Source organism: Haliotis asinina, chromosome 3 (genome assembly GCF_037392515.1).
Source record: "Haliotis asinina isolate JCU_RB_2024 chromosome 3, JCU_Hal_asi_v2, whole genome shotgun sequence".
NCBI classification, from domain to species: Eukaryota; Metazoa; Mollusca; class Gastropoda; order Lepetellida; family Haliotidae; genus Haliotis; species Haliotis asinina.
Window position 1 is genome coordinate 36,583,643 of NC_090282.1, and position 22,737 is coordinate 36,606,379.

Genomic DNA, 22,737 nt, shown 5'->3' on the forward strand with positions numbered 1-22,737 from the left:
CTTGTATTATCATATGAATAGTTACGAATTGTGTATTTGTTAATCACATGTTAGTAATTCGTCTCATTCTTTCCAACTTTGGCAGTTACAACACAAATGATATATTGCCCGAATAATATTCTGTGTAAACGAGAAAGTTATATTCACATGTATTACTAATTCTGCATGACCAAATGTTTCTTAAGATCATGTCACAGATATATTGAACATCAAATGAACAGTTTATATATCTGCTCCAAATGACAGGCTGCATTCAGTCATATGAGTTAAGAAGTTTGTATACAGAACATATAGGAATAAATGATCCAAGAACGTATAGAACATATACATGTATTTTTCATTGCATCCCTTTGGGAATGTTTTTCTGGAACACAAATTAAAGTATTTTACATCAACGATCTCTTCGCAACTCAACGCAGGTGTAGCAGTGACTTGGCAAGTCATTATTGTTTCGTGTCATGCCAGTGTATATCTTTTTATCATCATTACGACCTGTTCCGAGTATCTGCCTGGAGAGGAGAGGTGCCCATACATTTAATTTTGAACTGTAAATCTGAAAGCAATAGATGTCCGAAAATGGCTGCTATCAGGCTTAAAATTCTGAATTACTTTAACCCCACCAACATCGAGATAATAAAATGCTAGAAAAGGGAATAGTCGTATGAACTGAAGCGGGAAATCTGCTACAATTACACCCTGCATCATGATGACATAGAATGATCAAATTATATGCATTTTCCCTTCCATACTTGTATAGATGTAGTGTTCCGTGACAATGCTTCAAGGATCTGTAATTAGTATGTTTTCCTGATACACAAGCGTTCTTATTTTATTTAGTTCATTCTGTGCACACGAACATAAGGGTTGTAAATCCTATCCACCTTATTCTGCGAGCGAGTTTATTTGTTTAAAACATTGCCCCCAGGTCCTAAAACTAGTCTAGTCACGGTCGTAATCTCCTTCTACCGTCACATTTCGGCAAAGTCCGGCGGTTGTCGTTGTCATGTGTGTTTACATTCATTGTCAGAGAAGTGATGACCCGTTAGTTATATTCTGCAGCAGCATGCTCACATACATATGCGATCTATGTTGTATCAAATGTTTGATACCTGAACATGTTTTTGTGACTTTCATTTCCACGCATAGACAGAAGAGAAAGAGGGTCATTTTCGCCGCCTCAAATAATTGTACACATCTTATGCAAATCGCTTTATTTTCATACTAAAATCTTCCGCATGTTCTATTTCTGCTATTCGGGTTTCCCTATGGTAACAGAAATTACTTTGGTTATTTACCAGGCTACTGCATTCTCGAGACTGGCCAGGTTGTCCTCTCCGACGTCCGCGCACACGGGTTTAAAACCAGTGTCAAAATCATTTGCATGTATCTTCAAGGGTCGATAGGCTGCAAACGAGTCGTCAGAAGGTCTTTTAAAAGTCGGGTTTCAGGATACAGACTAACATCTGCAGTTACACAGATTAATATTTTCATTCTCCGCATTTCGTGAATAATTAACTTTTCTGTGATTGTCCACGTCAAGATCCAAATGCATTTGTCAGCACATGACCAGTCAAGGAGTCCTCAGTCTTTTGTAGTATTTTTTATATTCTACTTTTACTGTTTTATTGTCCAAGACTTGTATTTTAAGGATAGGCCGTGAGAATTTATTTCTTGCTATTAAGTCCTGCCGAGGTAGTTCCCTTTGAGAGCACTCAATTGATTAACTCTCAAGTCTCAGCTGGTCACTCCGTGTCCTCCCAGATCAGGCAAGGTTCCAAACTACACGTAGATCATGTTGGGCAGGTTATTCTTATATTGTCAATAATCTGTCAAAATGCTGTTTTAGCTATTCTCCTTATATTACTGTTTACATTGTGTATAGCATGTGTATTTACTGATTTACTTAATCCTTCACCTGTGTCAGAGCACATTCGTGGCAAATAACTGAGAGTAATAAACCTCTTATTATGTTTTATTACTTAATTGTTTTGTGAAAGCCTAGTCTCACGATCACAGCTCCCTACCTGTTGTTTTTGAAACAATGAAGAGTTGTGTCATCTGACCCCCAATGAATGAATGAATGAATGAATGAATGAATGAATGAATGAATGAATGAATTCTCGTACTTGTTTCTTACAATGATCCACCCATACCCATCGGGACTCGAAATTCTTATGCAAGATCATTGTGACTTGTATGGTTTCCCTCCTTAACAATGTTGTGACTGTTTTATATATTCTTTAAAAAAGGTAGGGGAACATCATGTATAACTGAAGACTAAAAAATAATTTTTGGCTCAGTGCGGATATGATAATAATGAATGTTTTGACAGTTTTGTTTGTACTGTAATCGCTCTTAAGAGATGAATTATGTATGAGTGAGTGAGTTTGGTTGCAGGCCGGGAAAGCCTCACTTCCGAAACAGATAACCTCAACTGATGAGGCTTTCCCGACTATAGCTACGGTTGCGTGAACATGGAATGTGGCTTTCCCAGTTATGCTGTCGAAACATGCTTACTGATTCAAACCCGTTACCATATCTAACAAAACAAGACATGTTTCCTCATAAGTTTATTCAGATTACAACAGGTTTTGTTTCTATAATTAGCACAATATAATATGGTAATATGTATATCACATACAATAATAACAGATAGAAATAATTCTTCATCTGTAAAACATAATAATAATAATGATAATGTTTTGTTGTCATTTGTACAAATACATATCTTAGATATATGAACTACGCTTGGTGATAAGTCTTACACTCGAGTACCAGGATGACAGTCCGTACTGACAGACAAGTCCATACACAAAACATTCTTTTTTGTAATTATTGCTATACACCGCGCTTGTGCGTAAGAGTGAGTGAGTGAGTAATATTTCAGTGATATCGTGACGAGAACATATTTAACATTGACTGGTGAGAAGGAAATATAATAAGCTTCCAATGAAAACAGTTTTATACAATGTGGCTTAAAATCATAAATAGGGACATAAATTGCCTCACTCAGCAATATTTCAGCTATGTAACGGCGGTCTGTAAATAATCGAGTCTGTACCAGACAATCCAGCGATCAACAGCTTGAGCATCAACCTGGGCAACTGGGAACCGATGACATGGGTAAACCACGTCTGCGTTTTGTGGCAAGCATGGGTTCCTGCTGTCCTAAACATGCGGTCCCATTAGTCGTCCCTTACGACAGGCATGGGTTACTGAAAGCCAGTGTTCAAACCAGAACCTTCATGGGTTTGAATGGCGTATGACATAAAGGTTGCATGTGTACGGTTTTCAGCTGTATGTGTGATTCCAACACGAAGGGTCATACATTCATTCAGACGACGAGGCATGCTGATTAAGAGTCTTCCAATGGCCAATTGGGGGAGCCTTTTCCATTCTTCTTTCAGCGCACAGCCAAGTTCATCTGGCGTAGTCAGAAACCATTGACATTGCCGCACACGTCTCCCTGTCATGTCCCATGGTTGATTGGGGAGAGATCAGGGTTTATTGAGGGCCATGGCAAACGATAGATGAGGAGTTGCTGGATTACAGACGATACTCAGAACACGGGCATTGGCATCCTGCGAGACGATATGACGACCGAAATGATTAGGAAAGGGAACAACAAATGGTGTCAGTATGTCGTCCCGGTAGTACTGCCCCATGACCCTTCCTTGCACAACGCGGAGAGGGGCTCGGTCACTCAGTGTGAGACCAACCAATATCATGGCCCACCTCCAAATCGGCCGGGTAGTCTCACGCTGATGTTGGCGTGACATTCATTTCCTCGTGGTCGCCTGTCAACTAAGTCCAAAGCGAATCCAGACTCATCCAAAAACATGACACGGTACGTACGACGATTCCTCCAGTGCGTGGCCTACACCATTCTCTTGTTACAGCCATGTGACGATGCAGCAAATATGATCCGTTAGTCTAACAGCACAAAAGGCCATTAAGAATACACAAAAGCAACATTTACAGACATTTAAGCAACATTTATATATCGTCATGTGAATGACGGTCAATACATTAAAGTTAATGTTTAAAAAAATGGAATTATGCTCCATGCCTGAACAAACGCTTGTTCAAATTCAGTTTAGTCAGTCGCTGATTCTGTGTTTGACGTACACGTCACTCCATTTCGTCCAAAATATGCTCAATAGGAAACGGGTCCGGAGAAACAGGCGATAACTGGAATGTCTGTCCCTAGACATCAGTCACAAAACAAACGACACGTGGACGGGAGTTATCCTACTGAAGCGTCAAGTCATGTCTCTGTCCTTGATTGAACGGCTGCAGCCAGATAATCTCATCTCAGTTTCGCAGTCAGATTGTCACTGACAATGACAAGTTATGTCCGACCATGAGATGTGATGTCACTCCATGACATAACGTTTTGCTCACCAAACTGTCAAGTTTGAAATGAAATGATGCTACAGACGTACACGCAGTTTAGGTTGAAATTAATGTGTTTTCCAGAAAATGTTCGACATCATGTATGTAAATTTCAGGTGTCATAAAGCAAGTTAATTATGTACACATATACTGAAGGTAGTTAATAACCGGTTTTCCGAGGCTAGTGAAAATATATTTCTTGTATTCACAAGTATTCATCCTGAAAAGTCTCCTGAGTATGAAAAATCTAAATTGTGTTGCAAAACAAACTGTTGCATATTAAGCGTGATTATGGTGATTTCAGGAAATTTGTTTTATGAGGTGACCTAAATGCGAGAACTGGGTCAGATCCTGAATTTATTACTGACGATAGCGGTGAATACCTTCCAGCTGGTGACGGATATAACACGGACAATTTTGAAAAACTTCGAAACTCAGAAGATGTATTACAAATAAATATGGCAGATGCTTGCTCGAATTGTGTAAACTGTTTGGTATACACATTGCAAATGGGCGTAGTAACCCAGCTGCTCCTCGTTTGTATACATACATTTCCAATATGGGTACAAGTGTTGTGGACTATTGTATTTTGTCCACTGAGATGTTCGGTTACTTGCAAAGTTTCCAAATACCTGAGTGCACAGAGTCGGACCATATGCCAATTGTTGTCGTCTTATCCAGCCTATTTTCAGGCCTAAATTCTGATGATTCTGCGTGTACAGATGCTCCTGTTCTACCCTGTGTACCGACATAAGACTCCCTGACGCCTTTGTCACAGAATATAATAACTGTCTCATGTAAACCAAGTATATTTGAAGATTTTGTTACATTACTAGATGTCGATATTAACCAGGCTGCTAAGAAAATGGGTGATATTTTGATATATTGTTCCCCAACTAGGTCATTGTTTAATGCCAGCCCCAATAAACAAAGAGAATAGCCGCCGTGGTTTGATCAAGACTGTCGTATTAAAAAAATGCTAAGCAGAAAGTATTATCTATCTTCCGTAAATTTAAGCGTCAATTAACTTTAAATAATTACTTGTCAGCAAAGCGTGAATTTAAGAGGCGTTGTCAACTTAAAAATGATTATTACGATAAGATGATATATGCATTGCAACAAGGTATGGAGACTGGAAATCGTTTTGGAAGTCTTTGAAATCCCTGATATGTCTTAAGAGAATACAAAGTGGCATTTCTCCAGATATCTGGTTATCGTACTTCACATCATTACTTTTTCCTCAGCCAGGCAGTGAGAACAATGTTTTTGATGAAACTGTATCTGATTTCTTACATTCTCATTCCTGTGACCATTGTAATAACTTGACTCTTACTGATGAACTATTATCGGGTCAAATCACAGAAAAAGAAATTGAAGATAGTATTGATATGCTGAAACGAAACAAGGCTCCGGGCGAAGATGGTATTCCAGCAGAATTTCGTAAGTTAGCCGACACTACAACTGTTACTAAATACCTGCACTTACTTTGTAATAAGATATTAGATACAGGTCACTTTCCCGAAGTGTGGAATATTGGAATGATTGTCTCTCCATTTAAGTCTGGAAGCAGATCAAATCCGAATAAGAACAGATGGATCTCGTGTTTCCGTCCTGATTACTCTACGGTAGACAATATTTTTTATCCTGCAGCAAATATCTTTGTAAAAACGGTGGCAGATTTTAGGTGACATTCGTTGGTTTTAGAAAAGCCTTTGATTACATTAACAGGGAAAAACTGTTATAAATGTTAGTTACAAAAGGTTGTCATGACAAAACGTTTAACATAATTTATTGAAGAGCATGTATTCATCAGTTAAGTCTTGTATAAAATCTGAAGAGGGCATCACGCAACAGTTTGAAACTTCATGTGGTGTTCGCCAAGATTGTGTTTTAAACCCTGTGCTATTCATATTTTTTTATAAATGAATTTGTAATTGATATGTATAATAAATGCAATCATGGAATATTCATAAGCCAAGATATTGAAGACATAATGATGCTATTGTTTGCAGATGATGTTACAATATTTTCATTTACAGTAGCAAGTTTGCAAAGACAATTGAATGCATTAGATGATTTCTGCAAAAAATGGAGTCTTGAAGTGAATACAGAAAAAGACAAATATAATAGTATTTAGAAACGGTGGTACATTACGGAGAAACGAGAAATGGTACTTCGGAGATAAACAACTAAAAAGTGTTACATGTTATAAGTACTTAGGGTTGATATTCTCCTCAAGGCTCTCTTGGTCAAACGCTTGTAATATTCTTGTTGCACAGGCATCTAAAGCAATGATTTCTGTATTTCATTTATTTAGTAAGAACAGATATATCTCATTCACTACAGCCTGTGAAATGTTTGATAAGAAAATTGCTCCTGTTTTATTACACGCAAGTGAAATTTGGGGCAGTAATTACCATCTTGAAATAGAGCAAGTACAAACTACATACATGTATTTTAAACGATACTTAAGTTTGCATTTAACAAGGCTATACTTGGTGAGACTGGTAGATGCCATATGCTCATACTAACTCAAGTATGATGTATTAAGTATTGGATTAAGTTGTTGCAAATGAAAGTAAATCGGTATCCATATCAATGTTATGCACTACTAAAACAATTAGATGAAAATGGAAAATGTAATTGGGTGTCCAACATTAAAAGTATATTGATTAGAAAATGTTTTTCATTTGTGTGGAGAACACAAACTGTTGGTGATGCAGATATGTGTATACGGCAGTTTAGAGAAAGATTAACTGATATGTACATTGTCAAACAAACTCGGCATGATTTTATTTGTAGCTCGTATTATTTAACATACTACTCTAAGGTGAAAGCATTTTTGGAGCCTGAAAGGTATATTTTGCAGCTGAATAATAAGTCTCTCCTGAGAGTAGTTTGTAAATTTAGAATATGTCTATATAATTTTAAAATGGTTTCTTTCAGGAGAAACAAAGGCAATTGTATAACCAGGTGTATCTGTATTAACTGTAATCTTGGAGCGATTGAAGATGAATATCATGTTTCTATGCAGCGTACAAAATATAATAAATTCGCAAAAAGTACTTGCCGCAGCTGAATGCCATGTCTCAATGTGAACAAAGAACAAAGCATGATAAATGTACTACAGTCTAAAGATCCACACGTTATTAAATCAGTTGCTCTATTTTTGAAACGCCTGTTTAAGCACTATTCTGGAAAATAACACGTGGCATTGTAAAATATTGTATCTGTCAATTGTAGTATAGACCTTTAGGCCCACATTACTGAACAAATATGTCTGTCTGTCTGTCTGTCTGTCTGACATATCAGTCTGACATATGTGGCATCAACATCTGTGCAAAGCGCTTTGCTACATGTTTATTTAGGGTTATTTTAATAACTTTTCAAATAACGTTTATTTTATGCAATTTTATGCACATATATTATTGACATATATTGTTTACTGACAATGCAGGTGTAGAAAATGTAGGCATGCCTTCGTCATGAACGGCAACTTTAAAACTATTTTATACCTATGACTTGTGCAGGAGTTTATTGAAATATGATTTAGGACTCGAGTGAAACCTAACATTCAGGATTTATATACATAACGGTATCACTTCCCTGTATATGCGTACACCACACACTATTGTCAAGTAAACAAAGGGAAAGCCCTCCTTTAGAAACAAAAAATGTAAACTGATGTAAGCGTGAGTATTTTCCTGTTGTTTGCTTCATGCGTACAAAATGTTTTTACCCAAACCAGTCACAGAATATCTGAAGAGTGAACTTTGTATATATTGCACTAATAACCAACGTACGACCCGACTTGGATGTCATCTACAAATGTTTGTGCAAACCCCAGCTCGATATTCCCATTTAAACAAAGTTACGTGAACGGTCTTGACATCTGAATAGATGTGAATTAAATTATTTTGCTGACTCTACAATAGTTTGAGTATAAACATCAAACCGAATCAGCTAGCCATGCCTTGTAGCTTCGGATTGCCAGAGACTTGTCTCCTGTCCTCACATCTATCAGCAGTTCGTCTAGGCCAGAATCATAGAGACGTGTTGCTGTAGTCGCTCTCAGTGAATGATTGGAATAAAATCCACGACATCATGCCATTTTACACAGTCGTCCGACAGTGCCTCTCAAAGGGTGCAACCCAACCGGAATATCAGCATACCATGCATCTTCTCGAATAAATTTCAGGGGCCTCAAGTAAAATGAGGTGCACTTTCCGTCTTTAGGTCTAAAATTGGGATCAATTTTCAAATGTAATGACTGTAAACACACGTATCCAAAGTCTGAAACATAGTATAGTTAAAGTGATTAATGATACTGTGCCTTGCATAGGTTTAAGCATCTCATTTTAACTATGCCTTAGTGAGTGAGTATACTTTTACGTCGCACTCAACAATATTCTAGCTCCATAGCGGCGGTCTGTAAATAATCGAGTCTGGACAAACAAATGATCAATAACATGAGCAATTGAAATTATAATACGATTATGTGTGTCAAACAAATCAGCGAGTCTGAACACTCGACACGTTAGTCGCTTCTTACTAGCAAACAAGGATAAGATGGACTAGAGCAGAAAGAAGTTTACGAGAAGTAGTATGAATACGGCAATGACTAAACCCATTTGGTTTGTAAAAGGTAGAGCTGATGAAACTGATTCAGCGCGTAACTCATAAGACTCCGACGTCTATACAATCTATGAAGATATATATATTTTCCATAATGTTTTGTATAAAGTCGTATTTTTCATAAAGCCGGACAAGGCATCTCTCTCTGGACACTCTAAATTCTGGGAGACGTAGACACATTGTCTTTCACACTTCCGATGTTTTAAGCCACCGCTGTGGGTTTTGGATACATCCTCCATGTATCTGAGACGCTTTTACCCATCTACACCTACTGTTATTTCGAACTGTGACTTTGGACCCGTTCTGAGATACCTATGCTCATCGCCTGCTCTAAGAGCACAATTGAGGCCAGTGAGGTACACCATTGTATCTAATAGCTGTTGTGGGCTGCGCTCTCCTTAGGTCTCCTTCTCCCACAACACGTCCTCCTGATCTACCCTGATCACTTCAGCCTGTCTTTTCTCTATTCCAGTTCCCTGTCTAGCCAGCGACTTCATTCTTGCATCTAACACAGACCTTAATCCCTGAAAGAACGGAGACTCGAAAATGTTTAAATGCGTCCCATTTCTTCTGATGTAATACTGCAGACAATTTCGTCAAGCGTATTTCCACGATATTCCTCGCCCTTCTGATTCCTGACCTCAGCTATGAAAAACATCAAGGTTTTATTTAGTTCACATTCCTTCTGAGCCAGTGACACAATGTCAGGGTTTAAATCCATATCCTTCTGCCCCTCTTATGCCGTTCTCTCACCCACTCTTGATACAAACGAAGTGCCCACTTACTCTTGCTTTCAGTATTAGATGAATTCTCACAATTTCTTAATGTCAAAATCTGACGCTGGCTGGCCAAACCTTGCTGAAGTAAAATCTACGCTATGTTCAGGAGTTTCAGGTGTCGGAGGTTCTTTTAATGACGTCACTTGCGGGGGAGGGTTAGAGGGCAACATATTAGAAAGGTTGGATTCAATTTCTTGACCTTCAAGATCAACCAGCTCACATTTTCCCACATCAAAGTTTGGAAGTGCATTATAATCACAAACATCTCAAAATCTGAATTAACGTCAACCTCAAAAGTGTCTGTGAAACTGTGTTGTGTAACAAACACATCGATGTCGGAATCACTCGTACTGCATAGGCCTACCGAGTCCCACGATGTTCACTGATGCACGTGTCATGATGTACGTAAATATATAACCACCGCCCTCCAATAGTTGAGCACGTTTATAATAATAACTGAATAATAACTGAAACAGGCTCTGCATCCTATTTTCCTTTACACATTCATTCGATATTGTGTAACAGAATAAACAATTGTAAAACCTAGCTGATGACAGACATTCCGGGAGGAAGCCATCGCTCTATACAATGTCGGTTATACGCAATAAGGAAGCGTGTGGACTTCCTGCCACATGGCAGCCCAGGGTCATTCAACAAATGGTTCTCACTGTCTGTTGTAAATCGTCACCTGGGCGATTTTTCCATCGTGATGATGTTCTTGGCTCTCTCAGATTAAACGTTAATGTTAGTATCATGACTGTCAACACCCCTTTGATTCTCTTTCTCATCAAAGCTGCCTTGGTTTACAAGGGCCCGTTTTCAATTATCGTGGCTCGAAGAAAAGGTAAACAGATGGTTAGCCATTTATTGTGATATACTGACTACAAAAGTGAGTATGAGAGGCAGGACAACATGCTTTAATTTGACACCTTTGGGGCATTTGTCATATATAACTGATGTCGCTTTCACGATTATCACTCGATTTGAGAGCATGTACCATCATGAAATTGATCATCAGCCTTTGACACAGCAATCACAACCACGTTTTGCCTTCGGCGTGCAAGAGCATTAAATATAATTCTTGTGGTGAGGTGTTTGGTGAAAGACTGGCGTGAGATATCCGGGATTTATATACTTGGAAGCATTGCGTGGCAAGCGCACTACATCAACTTCATGACATGCACCATTAAAATGAGGGGCGGAAACAAAAATAAAAGCTGTTGAAATCTGTGGTACAGTGTGTTTTATGTATTTCATTTTGTCAAAGTTATACTGGCATGTAATATCCGGCATTTATATGTGGGCATATCGTAACGTACAGACAACATTAAAAGCATAAAAAACACATTACATTTCACGTGTTAGCGTGGCTGAAACGAAAAAGAAATCTGTTGTAAATATGTTGTAAATATGTTGTGCAATGTGTTTTCTTTTTATGATACAAAGACAAGAATAGTGCTGTGGTGTCTTGGGCATATAACTCAGGTCACAAATCAGGCAATGTCACGTAGAGGTCATGGGTAGGTGATAGATTGACTCCAGAGGGCTTCTAAATCCTCAGTTCTGCCCCACAACAAAGTATATTCAAAATTGTCTCTGTTCACTGAGCGGTGCATGGGCACTTTTAACCTTCTAGCGCCCCACGATCAGCTTGGGTTATCCGGGGAATAATGTCCACAATCTTGTATGTACTTGCAGCATGCCCATGCGGCGGGGAGTTCACTGTTATATAAGCGGCCGAACTATATGAAACCTATCCTTCCTGTAGATACAGTTCGAGGACAGTGTCCCTTGCACACCATGCAGTACTGAATAACACACTTTGAGTGACTGTACATCCTGCTTTGTGTTATTTGCTTTGAGCTGAGTGCGAAGGACACGCATATGCCACAATCTGTTATTCTATTTCGTCGCTTGACAGCAACTATAGGTGAACACCGAGGACATTTATCGATACTCTACCATCCATTGTATGATAAGTAAGTACTCTTACTTGCACACTAAAACCTGTTTTACAAGAACAAAGAGCCTATCTCAAATCAGAAATTTATGGAAAGTGTATTTATGAGGGTAGTACTAGTTTTGTTTGTCAAATGTAGATGACAGTGTCATAGTTTCAAAGCAGTTGTAGTTACTGGACAAAAATATTCTGCTACGATATGTTCAAGGATCGATCATTTCTTCAAATCCTAGTCGATCTGCCACAATCTGTTTTCTGAATGATGTTTTTAACTTCTGCATATATTCTGTATGATACTTTCAAATTGTAATCCACATTAAAACATGACTGGAGTTTATGTGACTGAAATTATACTGGATCTTGTTTCTTTTACAGCCTTCGTTTTCCTTTAATTACGATGAACGGCACTGGCAGAATAAATACTCAAAATGAAACTATGTTTGATGACGTCAGCACAACAGCCGCTACGCTTGACCAATATAGCGATGGAGTGGCACTACAACTGGCGCCAGTCGCTCTTTTCTTAGGCATTCTGATGCTGGTCGGTTTCTTTGGGAATTTAATGGTATGTTACATCTACACGATCAGGTTAAGGGCCGTTTCTTCTCGATTGTTCCTAGTTGCTCTTGCTGTGTTGGATCTAATCATGTGCAGCTTTTGCATTCCAGTAGAGATTGTCTCTATACGGTACATGTACAAGTTTAATTACAACTGGTTTTGTAAATCTTTTGGTACACTGTTACTGTATTGTTCTCTAGCATCTGGATCTATCCTGGTGGCTATTGCAGCGGACAGATACAAACTGATATGTAAGCCATTTGGTAAGCAGATGACACAACGGGAAACCTGGAGAGCCATCTTTCTTTGTTTGCTTGCAACTGTTATTGCTTCCGCACCATCTTGGATCACGCAAGGGACACGGACTGTACCCGTTCCAAATTCCAATATCTCTGGATATACATGTGCAACCAGTGACGACGTGATAAACACGCCCTATCCTTTGGCGTACCATGGATTTCAGGCAATATTATTTGTCACGGGCATTGTCATATTATCCACATTATATTCCCGTATTTTAATGAGGGCAAGAAAACAGATGCAGTTTCGGGAAAAGTTAAAAAGGAATGTGTTTGTGAATAATGAGGATTTAGGTGATAAACCGATGGCTAGTGCAACACAACATCAGTCACGCGCTCAAGAACAAAATGAATCTCACTCAGGAGATGCAGACTTTGATCGTTGTCAAGGCAAGGAGGAGGCTTTAACTCCAACGCATTCAAGCACAATCGACCTTGCTGTGATGTCTCCGGTTATGACCAATGATGCATTGCATACAACAGCTGGACACGCATCTTTTATTAAAACTATTGATAACTGTGGTGTTCCTGGTGGAGAAAATCATTTAATGAGCACACCTACGGATAAGTGGATACTTCCGACTGCTGAGGAAGCCCCTTCAATAAAGGTCGCCTGTGCAAGACGAAACGTATCTTTGGCCTCAAATGATGCTTCTCTATCGCAGATTAGTCAGATACCAAACGAACAAGACGACGATGCTCCAAAGAGTGAGATCGTGACGACACGACGTGCCACTCAGACCAGAAATGCCATGGTCTCGAGAACGACCACTATGATGATTGTCATAACGGTGGTGTTTGTGGTGAGTTTCCTGCCTCATCTCTGTGCAATGGGAGCGCGCTCTATTCTTCAGAATACATTTGAGGACCTTGACGGATCACCTCTGGTGGTGTATCATCTGTGTTTTCGCTCGTATTTTATCAATTCTGCTGTGAATCCGCTGGTGTATAGTTTCTTCAACCTCAAGTTCAGGAATGAAGTTAAAGGTGTTTTTAGAAGGTTTTGTGGCAGAATCACAGTGACGTAGAATGTATAGCAACGTTCGAAATAACCGCCGGCACGGAGGCCCAGCGCCGGTTGTTATTGTATCGGACCGGCTGTTTAAAAAATGTGCAGGCCCTTATGACCTTCAGTAAATTATCGGGCAATTATTTTTTATCTGGAATGTTTCCCCTTTGTTTTCTTTATTAACGTTCGACAATGATCCACGATCCATCATGTTACGATCAATCACGCTTTGACGTAGGAATGACAACACCACTCTAACAAATAAAAACGTCTCAGTGTGCCATAGGCTTGGAAACTGTGAAACAGTGTGGAACTGTGTACAGTGTAGTCTAGTTTGTTTTCGTTGGTTTGACTTTAAGCAAATGGGCCTACAGATTTAATTCAGGGCCTGTAGATTTTAAAGTCTGCAGTCCCTGATGGCCAGCTGGTAAATTAAAGTATTGCAAAACACTGATGGATAGCAGGCCACGTTAAACCGAATGTTGGACTGACATATATCATTTGAACTACTCCATAACTGAATAAAATTATCTGAATCATGTTGTTGTTTCAGTAATATTTAGAAACATTAGGAAAATTCAGGTAAAGCTAAGGATGCTGTTTAATAATGTGACATATAAATAAAACTTACCTGCAGGGCATCATCATAGTGAAATAGTACATACTCACTTACCCACTCACGCACTCACAGATTATGTAAAATTACTGTTTTGGCCATCTTGACCACCACGTGCTGTAGAGGTGTCACTACGTACGGCATAACAGCGCCTTCATGATCACTCTATGCTGTCACGGGTTATAATTACACACTACCGTCGTCATGACCACGTCCTCCTCCTATTGGGTAAAATGACTACCTGAGATACTGGTGACATCTCAGTTTCTATGGCCTCATCATGCCTATTTGCTTGAGTCCACATATATCTTGAAACACTTGCTATCATGAGAGAGTGGCGAGTTGGAAGAAATATCTATATGTCACTAGCAAACCTTTTGCTAGATCGAGAGGTTAGCCAGTTGAATTGGTTGATTGAACCACAACGTGAATATCTGCTTATAATATCGATCTCTCGAGGCTATTTTTTGTTTCGATTTGGTTACAAACAACATCGTACAGATGTACTACTGCTGAAACAAATATATACATGATACAGTCACCCTCGTACAATGGACTATGTTTTTAGCAGGGATTTCTTATGAGGACGTGGAACTGGTTTTGTCGCTACTATTTAAGATATAATTATTTCACGGATTCTTTATACATGTAGTTTAACGTTTTCTCTTCCCTTTAAATCCTTGTAGCTGTATCAGGGAACAGATACAAACTGAAATGTGGAACATTTGGACAATCCTTGACTCTCTTTGCCTTTGTAACCATCATGAAACGTTTTTGAATACACACATCGTATCATTGATATATTCCCTGGACTATGTTCTGAAACTACTTCTGACATGATATAAATGTCAGCTAATCTTGACGGGTGATTAACAGTCCTTGAGCAGCAGCTTACCTGTTTCAAATCTGACAGAGAGGTCGCCATTAGTACCTTCTGTAATGGATGACCGTTGAGTAATGTCCATTGAGACGGCACCTACGGCTACAACTGTATCCACACTGACTGGATCAATCAATCCAGGGAATCCCTTTTGTTAACGTTTTGCAGAATTCCGTCATTCAAGGTTGACTGAAACAGGCAAACAATAAACTGACATACATTCATTGAACAAACACATAATACCTGATATATAAAATAGAAAATAGTCCCGAAGAAATACAACTCTGAGAATACATTATTGTTTTCGATGGATTCACGTTCTAATTTATAAAAATAAGAAGTGTGCCCTAAACATGAGAAGTTGTCATCCATTATAGACGCTATACAGAAAATACATATTTTACATGATAATTGTAATTGTATACAGATATGTGCACATGATAAGAGGGAACAGCAATTCATGGTACGATTCGAAATCAAATTGTACTGACTGTTAAGTTCTGGTTAACATGTAAGGACGGTACTCCTGTACAGTTGTCGGTGATGACAGATTAACTTTTTTCTGTACTGTACGGCCAAGATCACGGCCCTAACGTTTCGCTACGTTTCTGTACATACTTCAGTAACATGCTCATAAGATATCACCACAGAAAGAGAAGCATCCAAATCCGTGTCAATCTTGTCTACACTAAGGTGACATGAAGTAGCGAAACAACGTTCTATGGCGTGAAGGATCATGAACCTAACCTCAGCAATACATACATGCAGTGACTAATACGACCGGTGAAGATCAAGATTAAAATTGACGTTCTTCAAATGCTTTTTGTTGTAAGAGGATCTTATGTTCATGACCGATACCTGTAATCATTCCCAATGAAATAGATTTATGTTCATGATGTCAGTCACTGGGTTGTACGGACCAGAACAATAAACAACAAACAAACCATGCACTGAATAAATCAGCCTTTTTCTGATGCGAAATGCCACAGTCGATGTCAGTCAGAGCAATAAATACTTTGAGACTACCAGTACAACACCACAACCTTTTTTATAGGAGAAAACGATGACGTATACAAAGACCTCGCCATGGAACACGTCCAGACGTGATCAACAGGGTCCTTGTGTGAGATCCAGAGGCCGATCCACGAGCTGGACAGGAACTTAAACAACTATGGAGCATAGTTGACTTTGGAATAGTTACGTTTAGTACTATTGTGTACAAAAAGTCTTCATAGTTTTAAGTACTTGACGTAGTGTAAACAATCTCAACGTGACGGTGTCATAGAGCGAATAAGGGTGTGGTGTGTATTCATGCCGTGGTGAAAGCTACAAGGAACAAATATGCAGTTCTTGCTGACAAATGTTTATGTGAACACAACATGTGGGCATACTACGCAAAACTATTATCAGATAAAACACAACGAGTAAGAAAACGGACAAAAGACGCAGGAAGGTAGGCCTGATTGTCTCTGAAGGTTGTCGTACAAACATTTGATAATTTTACAATGACAGTAAATGAAATTTAAACGAAATACTTTCAGTTTAAAACACGCCCTAATTCTGTTTGTAGTTTATAAACTGGACGTTTTAGAAACTACGGATTTTATGATTGTTCCTCCAGAGATATGCACAAATATTTGCAAACGTTGTTGTTTAAGAACGTGTAGGTAATTATGAACGGTGGACATATTATTGTTTGGTCATAGGTATATTATATTTCAGCATGCACGTCTCCACAATAATAGCTGAATTGTTTATGTTGTTTTATATCACTGCGCACTTTATATACTATATGCATTTGTTTGTTGTTTAATACCGCACACAACAATTGTTTAGGAGTTATTCCAGACACTGCACACTGCTCATTGATTGCTCAGACCAAACGTAAACAATAACTGCCATTTATGGTTATATCCACATATATTTACAATATTAATAGTCAATGTTTCGCCAAAGATCAACATTGCAGAAGAATAAACACTGGTTGTAACAGAACCAGTTTTGTGGATTTTTTTGGAGCATTGCCAAAAGTTAGCAGTTCGTGAACACAAAAAACAAATCGGACTTCTGTGTGGTGTAGGGACTATACAAGATCATGTCAATTCTTGGCCAGACAAATCTGTGACGGAAACAGGTATCGATACGACATTTAGTAAGAGATTCAGCCAGCTGCATGGGAATCGACAGCTGGTGTTCCAGATTGTCCTCACATCACCTTGACAGGATCGTTCGTCAAGGGAATCAGATGTTGCAAAATGAAACAGCGACATGATCAGCATTTATCATCAAAAACAAATATTTATACCTTTTAAGATGAGTTTATCGAAAAGAGGACTTCCGGTTTAGCAACATGTCTTACTAGGTGGGTTTATTGCTTGATGCCGCACTTAGCAATATTCCAGCTATACGGCGGCGGTCCGTAAATAATCGGGTCTGGACTAGACAATCCAATGGTCAACATCATGAGCATCGTCCCATACAACTGAGATAAGTGTCACTTGGAGATCAATGAAGGGACACATAAGGCCTAATTACCATGCTACATCTGCATCATAACTGATCTGTTCCAGGGAGATGTATATTGTGTGCATTCTTCTTGTGGCCCTCTCACCATCATGTTCAGCCAGAAACCAGTGAGTAGCAGCTTTCACATTTTGGGAAAATACTTGAATCTGCTTCATCAACAAGAGATTTTATATCACAGAAAAGTTAGTGACGGTTGTGTAAGGAAGGCTCAAACTTGTTAAGCAATGATGCTCATTTACATTCGCTGTCAGTGGTTGGGGATATTTGGATTCGGGTTTGTACGCTGGACGGTCACGAAATGTTGAGCGAGTTACGGTTCCCACAAGGAATATCGGAGGCTGTAGGTTTAGGAAAGAGAAGACACGATAGAAATTGTCCGAGGGCATGCATGCTGAAATGGTCACATAGCAACCACATAATGTCTATAACTATCTTTATATCTTCTGTTCTCTCTCTGTTACTTAAGGCCGCAATTATTCCATCTAAGCGACGGCGGTTTGTAAATAACTACTTCTGGGATAGACAAATCAGAGGTTGAAATCATACGCTACTGTGATACAAGAAAATGTGAAACAAGCAAGTGTAGGCAATTAATTCTACCTCGCGTCTATACTCTTAAAAAAGTAGGAGAACTGTACTTTCAGTGTACGATTGTATTGGTTTTTCCAGGTTCTTCTATCTCACTGACCTCCTTTTATATTTATATGGAGTTATTTGTTTCTCTCATATTTGTATATGTTCAAGGACCGGGCTGTCAGTCTTCTAACGAACAATAAGTCCTGCTACCACAAGTAAATGTATAACATTTGCAATGATTTGTGATCGAAGTGTTACGGTTTTACAGTTACCATTTTTATCTCTGTCTTTGAACATTTCATTGTCTTAATATCTGTTAATGTAATTTAACGTTCTACAAATGGTGCAATATGTGATCCTAATTTCCTACCCCTGTATGTGTGTATAGCACATAACTCGTTACGTTTGTATAAAAATTATTGTTATTCATCACACAGAAACTTGATATTTCTGGTTCCCGATTACATCGAGCCGGGAAGGAACTTCAGTGTTGAAATCCACAGCAAGGACAATCCATGGATTATTCCATTAGTTGGACAAATAAAAACGGCAGCTGGGGAACTTGTTTCTTCAAAAAACATAGACGTTTCACCAGGTAAAAATAACTGTAATATAGGGTCATTTCAGAGAACCCCAAGACGACGTTGTGTAGTTTGCATATACAGCAAGTCTTCATGCATGAGAAAACGTTTACTGTTATGTAGTGTTCAAGAGCTTATACTGGTGGTCAGATGCCTTTCTACAAAAAGAGGAACATAATTACTATTGAAAACATTAAGACACTAATTGGCACTTCTGGTCCAGTCGAGGCGAATCAACGATTCGCTGTACAGCTAATATTATTGCCAGGTAAATGTATGAGACGCAGATACAGGCATGCAATAATGAACAAAAACATTCAGTCATATTAACTTGAAATTTCTTGTTTTCTTTCAGAAACAATAACAAAGCTAGAGTTGAAGGTACTGAAAACCTCATTTTTTTCCATCTTAAGAAGCTAAAAATGAAAATGTTGTAGTGATTGATGACCTATCCAATCACTCACTCACTTCATTCCGCGATGACGCCAATTTACCAAGGCAAACACAATAATATGTACATTACTACCTCGTTGTACCTCCTGGGTCCTTGCAGCATTGTTCGCTTTACCCTTAAAATGATGTATCCACAGGTAACACAAATTATTTAATTAATTGCATTCGACATTTTAGCAGACTGATCACTTTTCCAAATGCTGGGATGCTGGAAAGCATTTGCTCGTTTTTTCCATTAATTTTTCATTTTTAATAATTTTCCATTAACTAGTTACTTACAAGTTGGTATCAGAGTAGCAAACCTTCATATGAAAGATACCAATTAGTAATTATGTACAGGTAAAATCCAATATCACGATAGACTATTCTATAATTTTATATACCAAAAGTATTAAACAGTACCTTGACGAGAAGCTCATTACTGTCCATTTATTTCGACTTAGAAATCAGTTTCTGTTGTAGTCTCATGTTGAAACTATTTGTTTTCTTGGCATCTTACAGGATTATAGCATCTTATCCAACAGGTCCCACCAACTATAACGGAGGATAAGACGTATATCTTCACCTGTAAATCAACCACTCAAAGAATCAAAGTAGAATCTCTTACACCATCTCCCCAGCTTGTATACAGGGCTGAAGGCTTTTATTACCTGATACAAACAGACAAATATATCTACAAGGGAGGACAAACAGGTACGTAACTGTAAATGACCAAAGTTATAGAGCTCTATCTTTCATCGCAAGTATGTACATGTATTTTGTGTATACACAACAAAATGGTTAGCCTGCATGAACTTAATTCAGCCTGGTTTATAAAAAAACATGTTTAATGTAAATATGTTGCCAATCTATTGCAGTAAGATTTCGAGTTATAGGACTAAACCAACACCTGATCCCTCACTCGGCACCATTAACAGTTACTGTGAAGGTAATACAAGTATTAACTGTTTCAAACGTTTTCTTTGTCAAACCCCAGATGCCATCTCTATTACAGTACCACTTTAAAGGATTACACGCTTGATAGTCACGCTGCCACTTCATAAACTAGTTTCCATGGCAATGTATATTTGACAAACTCCAAGTATGCTCCTATTACATTTGACAACTTTCTAAATGACAGTGTATTTATATGCCCATATCTGTTAAGAATGAATACGTACACAGTTTGTGCACATTTACATACAGTCGTTCAAACAGATATTTTATACACATATATCTTGAATCCTTGCATGCAGACAGGGCTAATCAAGCGTTCATAAATTGTGTTTTCAGGATCCTAAAGGACAAAAGGTTGAATTGTGGAACAATCTGATGATGACTGGTGGTGTACTGAGTCAAACATTTGACCTTGGAGACGAAGTGCCCTTTGGAACTTGGTCAATCACTGCAAGCGACGGGGTGGGATCTAAACATTTTCGACCCCCATATATCGTAGCCTATTGCGTATATGTTTGATTTATTATCCATGTGGTCAACGTATGGGTATTTGCATACTAATCTCAAACGTCACACGTTGTCGTATCGAATTTGACCTGTGTCGTAACGACTTGACCTGAGATTCTAACGATGTGATTGGATAACCGATGATCTCTCAATTACGTCATGTTGTGATGGAACTAAGTTTCCATTCATAACAAACACGTGAATTCATTTTTTCTACAACTTACATGCATTGTGGGAATGCAAACATAGGAAGGACACTCTTTTCATAATAATTTGTATGTAATGAGACCTCGTGTAGTATTCTCTATATAGCCTATATGAATTCCCAAATATGACGTATGATGTATTTATTATGGTGTTCGTCATGAAAATGTTGACATCATCAATTCAGTCATTTCTAAATGCAGTTCAAAGACGTTAAAAGTTCAAGCATCTCGCATCTTTAATATTTTTGGCATAATCAGAGGTACCCTACTGATTGTGGACAAAACAGTGGTTTATGAAAAAGAACGTTAACACAAGCAGCATTAATGAAAGCAGACTCGCTATTCTCGAAACGTTCGTAGCCCTACGAACTTCTTAAGCCCATTCTTAACACATTGGCTACGATCAAAGTTACGAATTCTCAGAGCTACGAACGTTTCGAGAATAAGGGCCCTGATCTAATGTCTTGCCCCTAATATTCCACCGTGGCAAAATGGGCTGCCGAGTTTAAGCTTGAAGATGTTAAGGCAGACATGCATACTCGTATGTCCTTACATTGGAGTGAACGAAGAAGGTGAATGTGACATTATCCACGTAAGGTTGTGTGAGATACTCCATGCCCAAAGTTTCTGCAAGACGGTGTTTTCCCCAATAAGTCACGTAGGGACAACTTATACATTTACATGGTAAGCCCAAAGAACTTGCCAACACGTCAAGTGACTTGATATGATTCAGCACTGGGACCCTGACAGCTAACAGAAGTCAGTTTTTCCAAAGACGTTCGAAATTCAGCCCCTGCTGGCAGGTAATGGCCACATTTCCAGTTACTTTTGATGACTGATTACTAACCATCCTTAGAGCAAACCACTCGTGCCTACTGTGATGACTTAAGAAGATGAGGAACACATTTAAAGAAACGAGATGAAGGACGTTAACACATGGTGTCCAGCTATCTTGTAACCATGTAACTGTTCAAAAGAGTCGAATTCATAGAACTGTCATTCGCAAGAGCATTTCCCACAGCAAAATTATCCCAAACAGTCCTGATCTGGCACCCACTGATTATTTGATTCGCAGTCTCCCTTGTGTGGAAGTAGACGTTTTTCATGACGAGCCTATAACTGATACAAAAGCTGTTTCGGGACCACTCAGAATATTTAAATTTTCAGGGAAATGACAACCAGCTTTTAGTACAAACGGGCACAAAACGTACTTCACCTTTTATTTCCATATTGAGTTCTGTGAAATTTTTGACCGTCCCTCGTATTATGTCTAAAGGGAATCGAATCAAAATAGTTAATCTCCATTTTGTTGCAGACATTAATCAGCAATCCGCTCTTTTTAGTCTGTGCAACAAAACAAGCGATTTTCGACATGTCGTTTACCATGATGATTACAAATACGCTTTCTTTACAGGTAAACTCAACGACGGTAAATCTGAAAGTCATGGATTATTGTGAGTATTTGTGCACGCATTTGTCCAGTGTTACACAGGCTTGTCATGGTTTGGTTATATTATCTGCATAATAGTTTCTTCATATACGCAAAAGTTATAGACACATCATCTCACAACATATTAAGGGAGAAACGTGCTGTCGTAGATCATATGTAAAGATTTCAATATGATTTTCTCACGTATTGACCATACCTTGTCACACAAAACATTTCAGATCATCATCAATGAACATTATGACATGATTCTCTTGGTTAAAGCTTGTATTGCTTTTATAATTTTGAAACTGCTACAGAAATCCCACACATATATCGCTCATGGACGTGGAGATTTGGTCCTTTATACATGGTCTCTTAAGGAAATATATACA

The 22,737-nt window shown here is 38.5% G+C and overlaps 2 protein-coding genes and 1 pseudogene across 2 annotated transcripts in view; 2 read left to right on the forward strand and 1 right to left on the reverse strand.

The window, feature by feature from the left end:
• Nucleotides 1–9,098: 9,098 nt before the first annotated feature.
• On the reverse strand, nucleotides 9,099–10,386 carry LOC137278857 (zinc finger MYM-type protein 3-like; annotated as a pseudogene).
• A 1,271-nt stretch (nucleotides 10,387–11,657) lies between these two features.
• Nucleotides 11,658–14,174, forward strand: LOC137277907 (G-protein coupled receptor 84-like). The gene is made up of 2 exons (XM_067809907.1): nucleotides 11,658–11,788; nucleotides 12,145–14,174. Exons 1-2 carry the CDS (start codon nucleotides 11,694–11,696, stop codon nucleotides 13,652–13,654), a joined length of 1,605 nt encoding a protein of 534 aa, XP_067666008.1. The 5' UTR covers nucleotides 11,658–11,693; the 3' UTR covers nucleotides 13,655–14,174.
• A 2,365-nt stretch (nucleotides 14,175–16,539) lies between these two features.
• The window catches only part of LOC137276787 (CD109 antigen-like), a 29,294-nt gene continuing 23,096 nt past the window's right edge, over nucleotides 16,540–22,737 (forward strand). Inside the window, exons 1-8 of the mRNA XM_067808432.1 lie at nucleotides 16,540–16,584; nucleotides 17,702–17,764; nucleotides 18,671–18,828; nucleotides 19,170–19,195; nucleotides 19,792–19,960; nucleotides 20,125–20,195; nucleotides 20,540–20,665; nucleotides 22,331–22,370. Of these exons, the coding sequence (XP_067664533.1) occupies nucleotides 17,706–17,764; nucleotides 18,671–18,828; nucleotides 19,170–19,195; nucleotides 19,792–19,960; nucleotides 20,125–20,195; nucleotides 20,540–20,665; nucleotides 22,331–22,370 (649 nt within the window). The 5' untranslated portion in view covers nucleotides 16,540–16,584; nucleotides 17,702–17,705. The remainder of the gene's footprint in view (nucleotides 16,585–17,701; nucleotides 17,765–18,670; nucleotides 18,829–19,169; nucleotides 19,196–19,791; nucleotides 19,961–20,124; nucleotides 20,196–20,539; nucleotides 20,666–22,330; nucleotides 22,371–22,737) is intronic.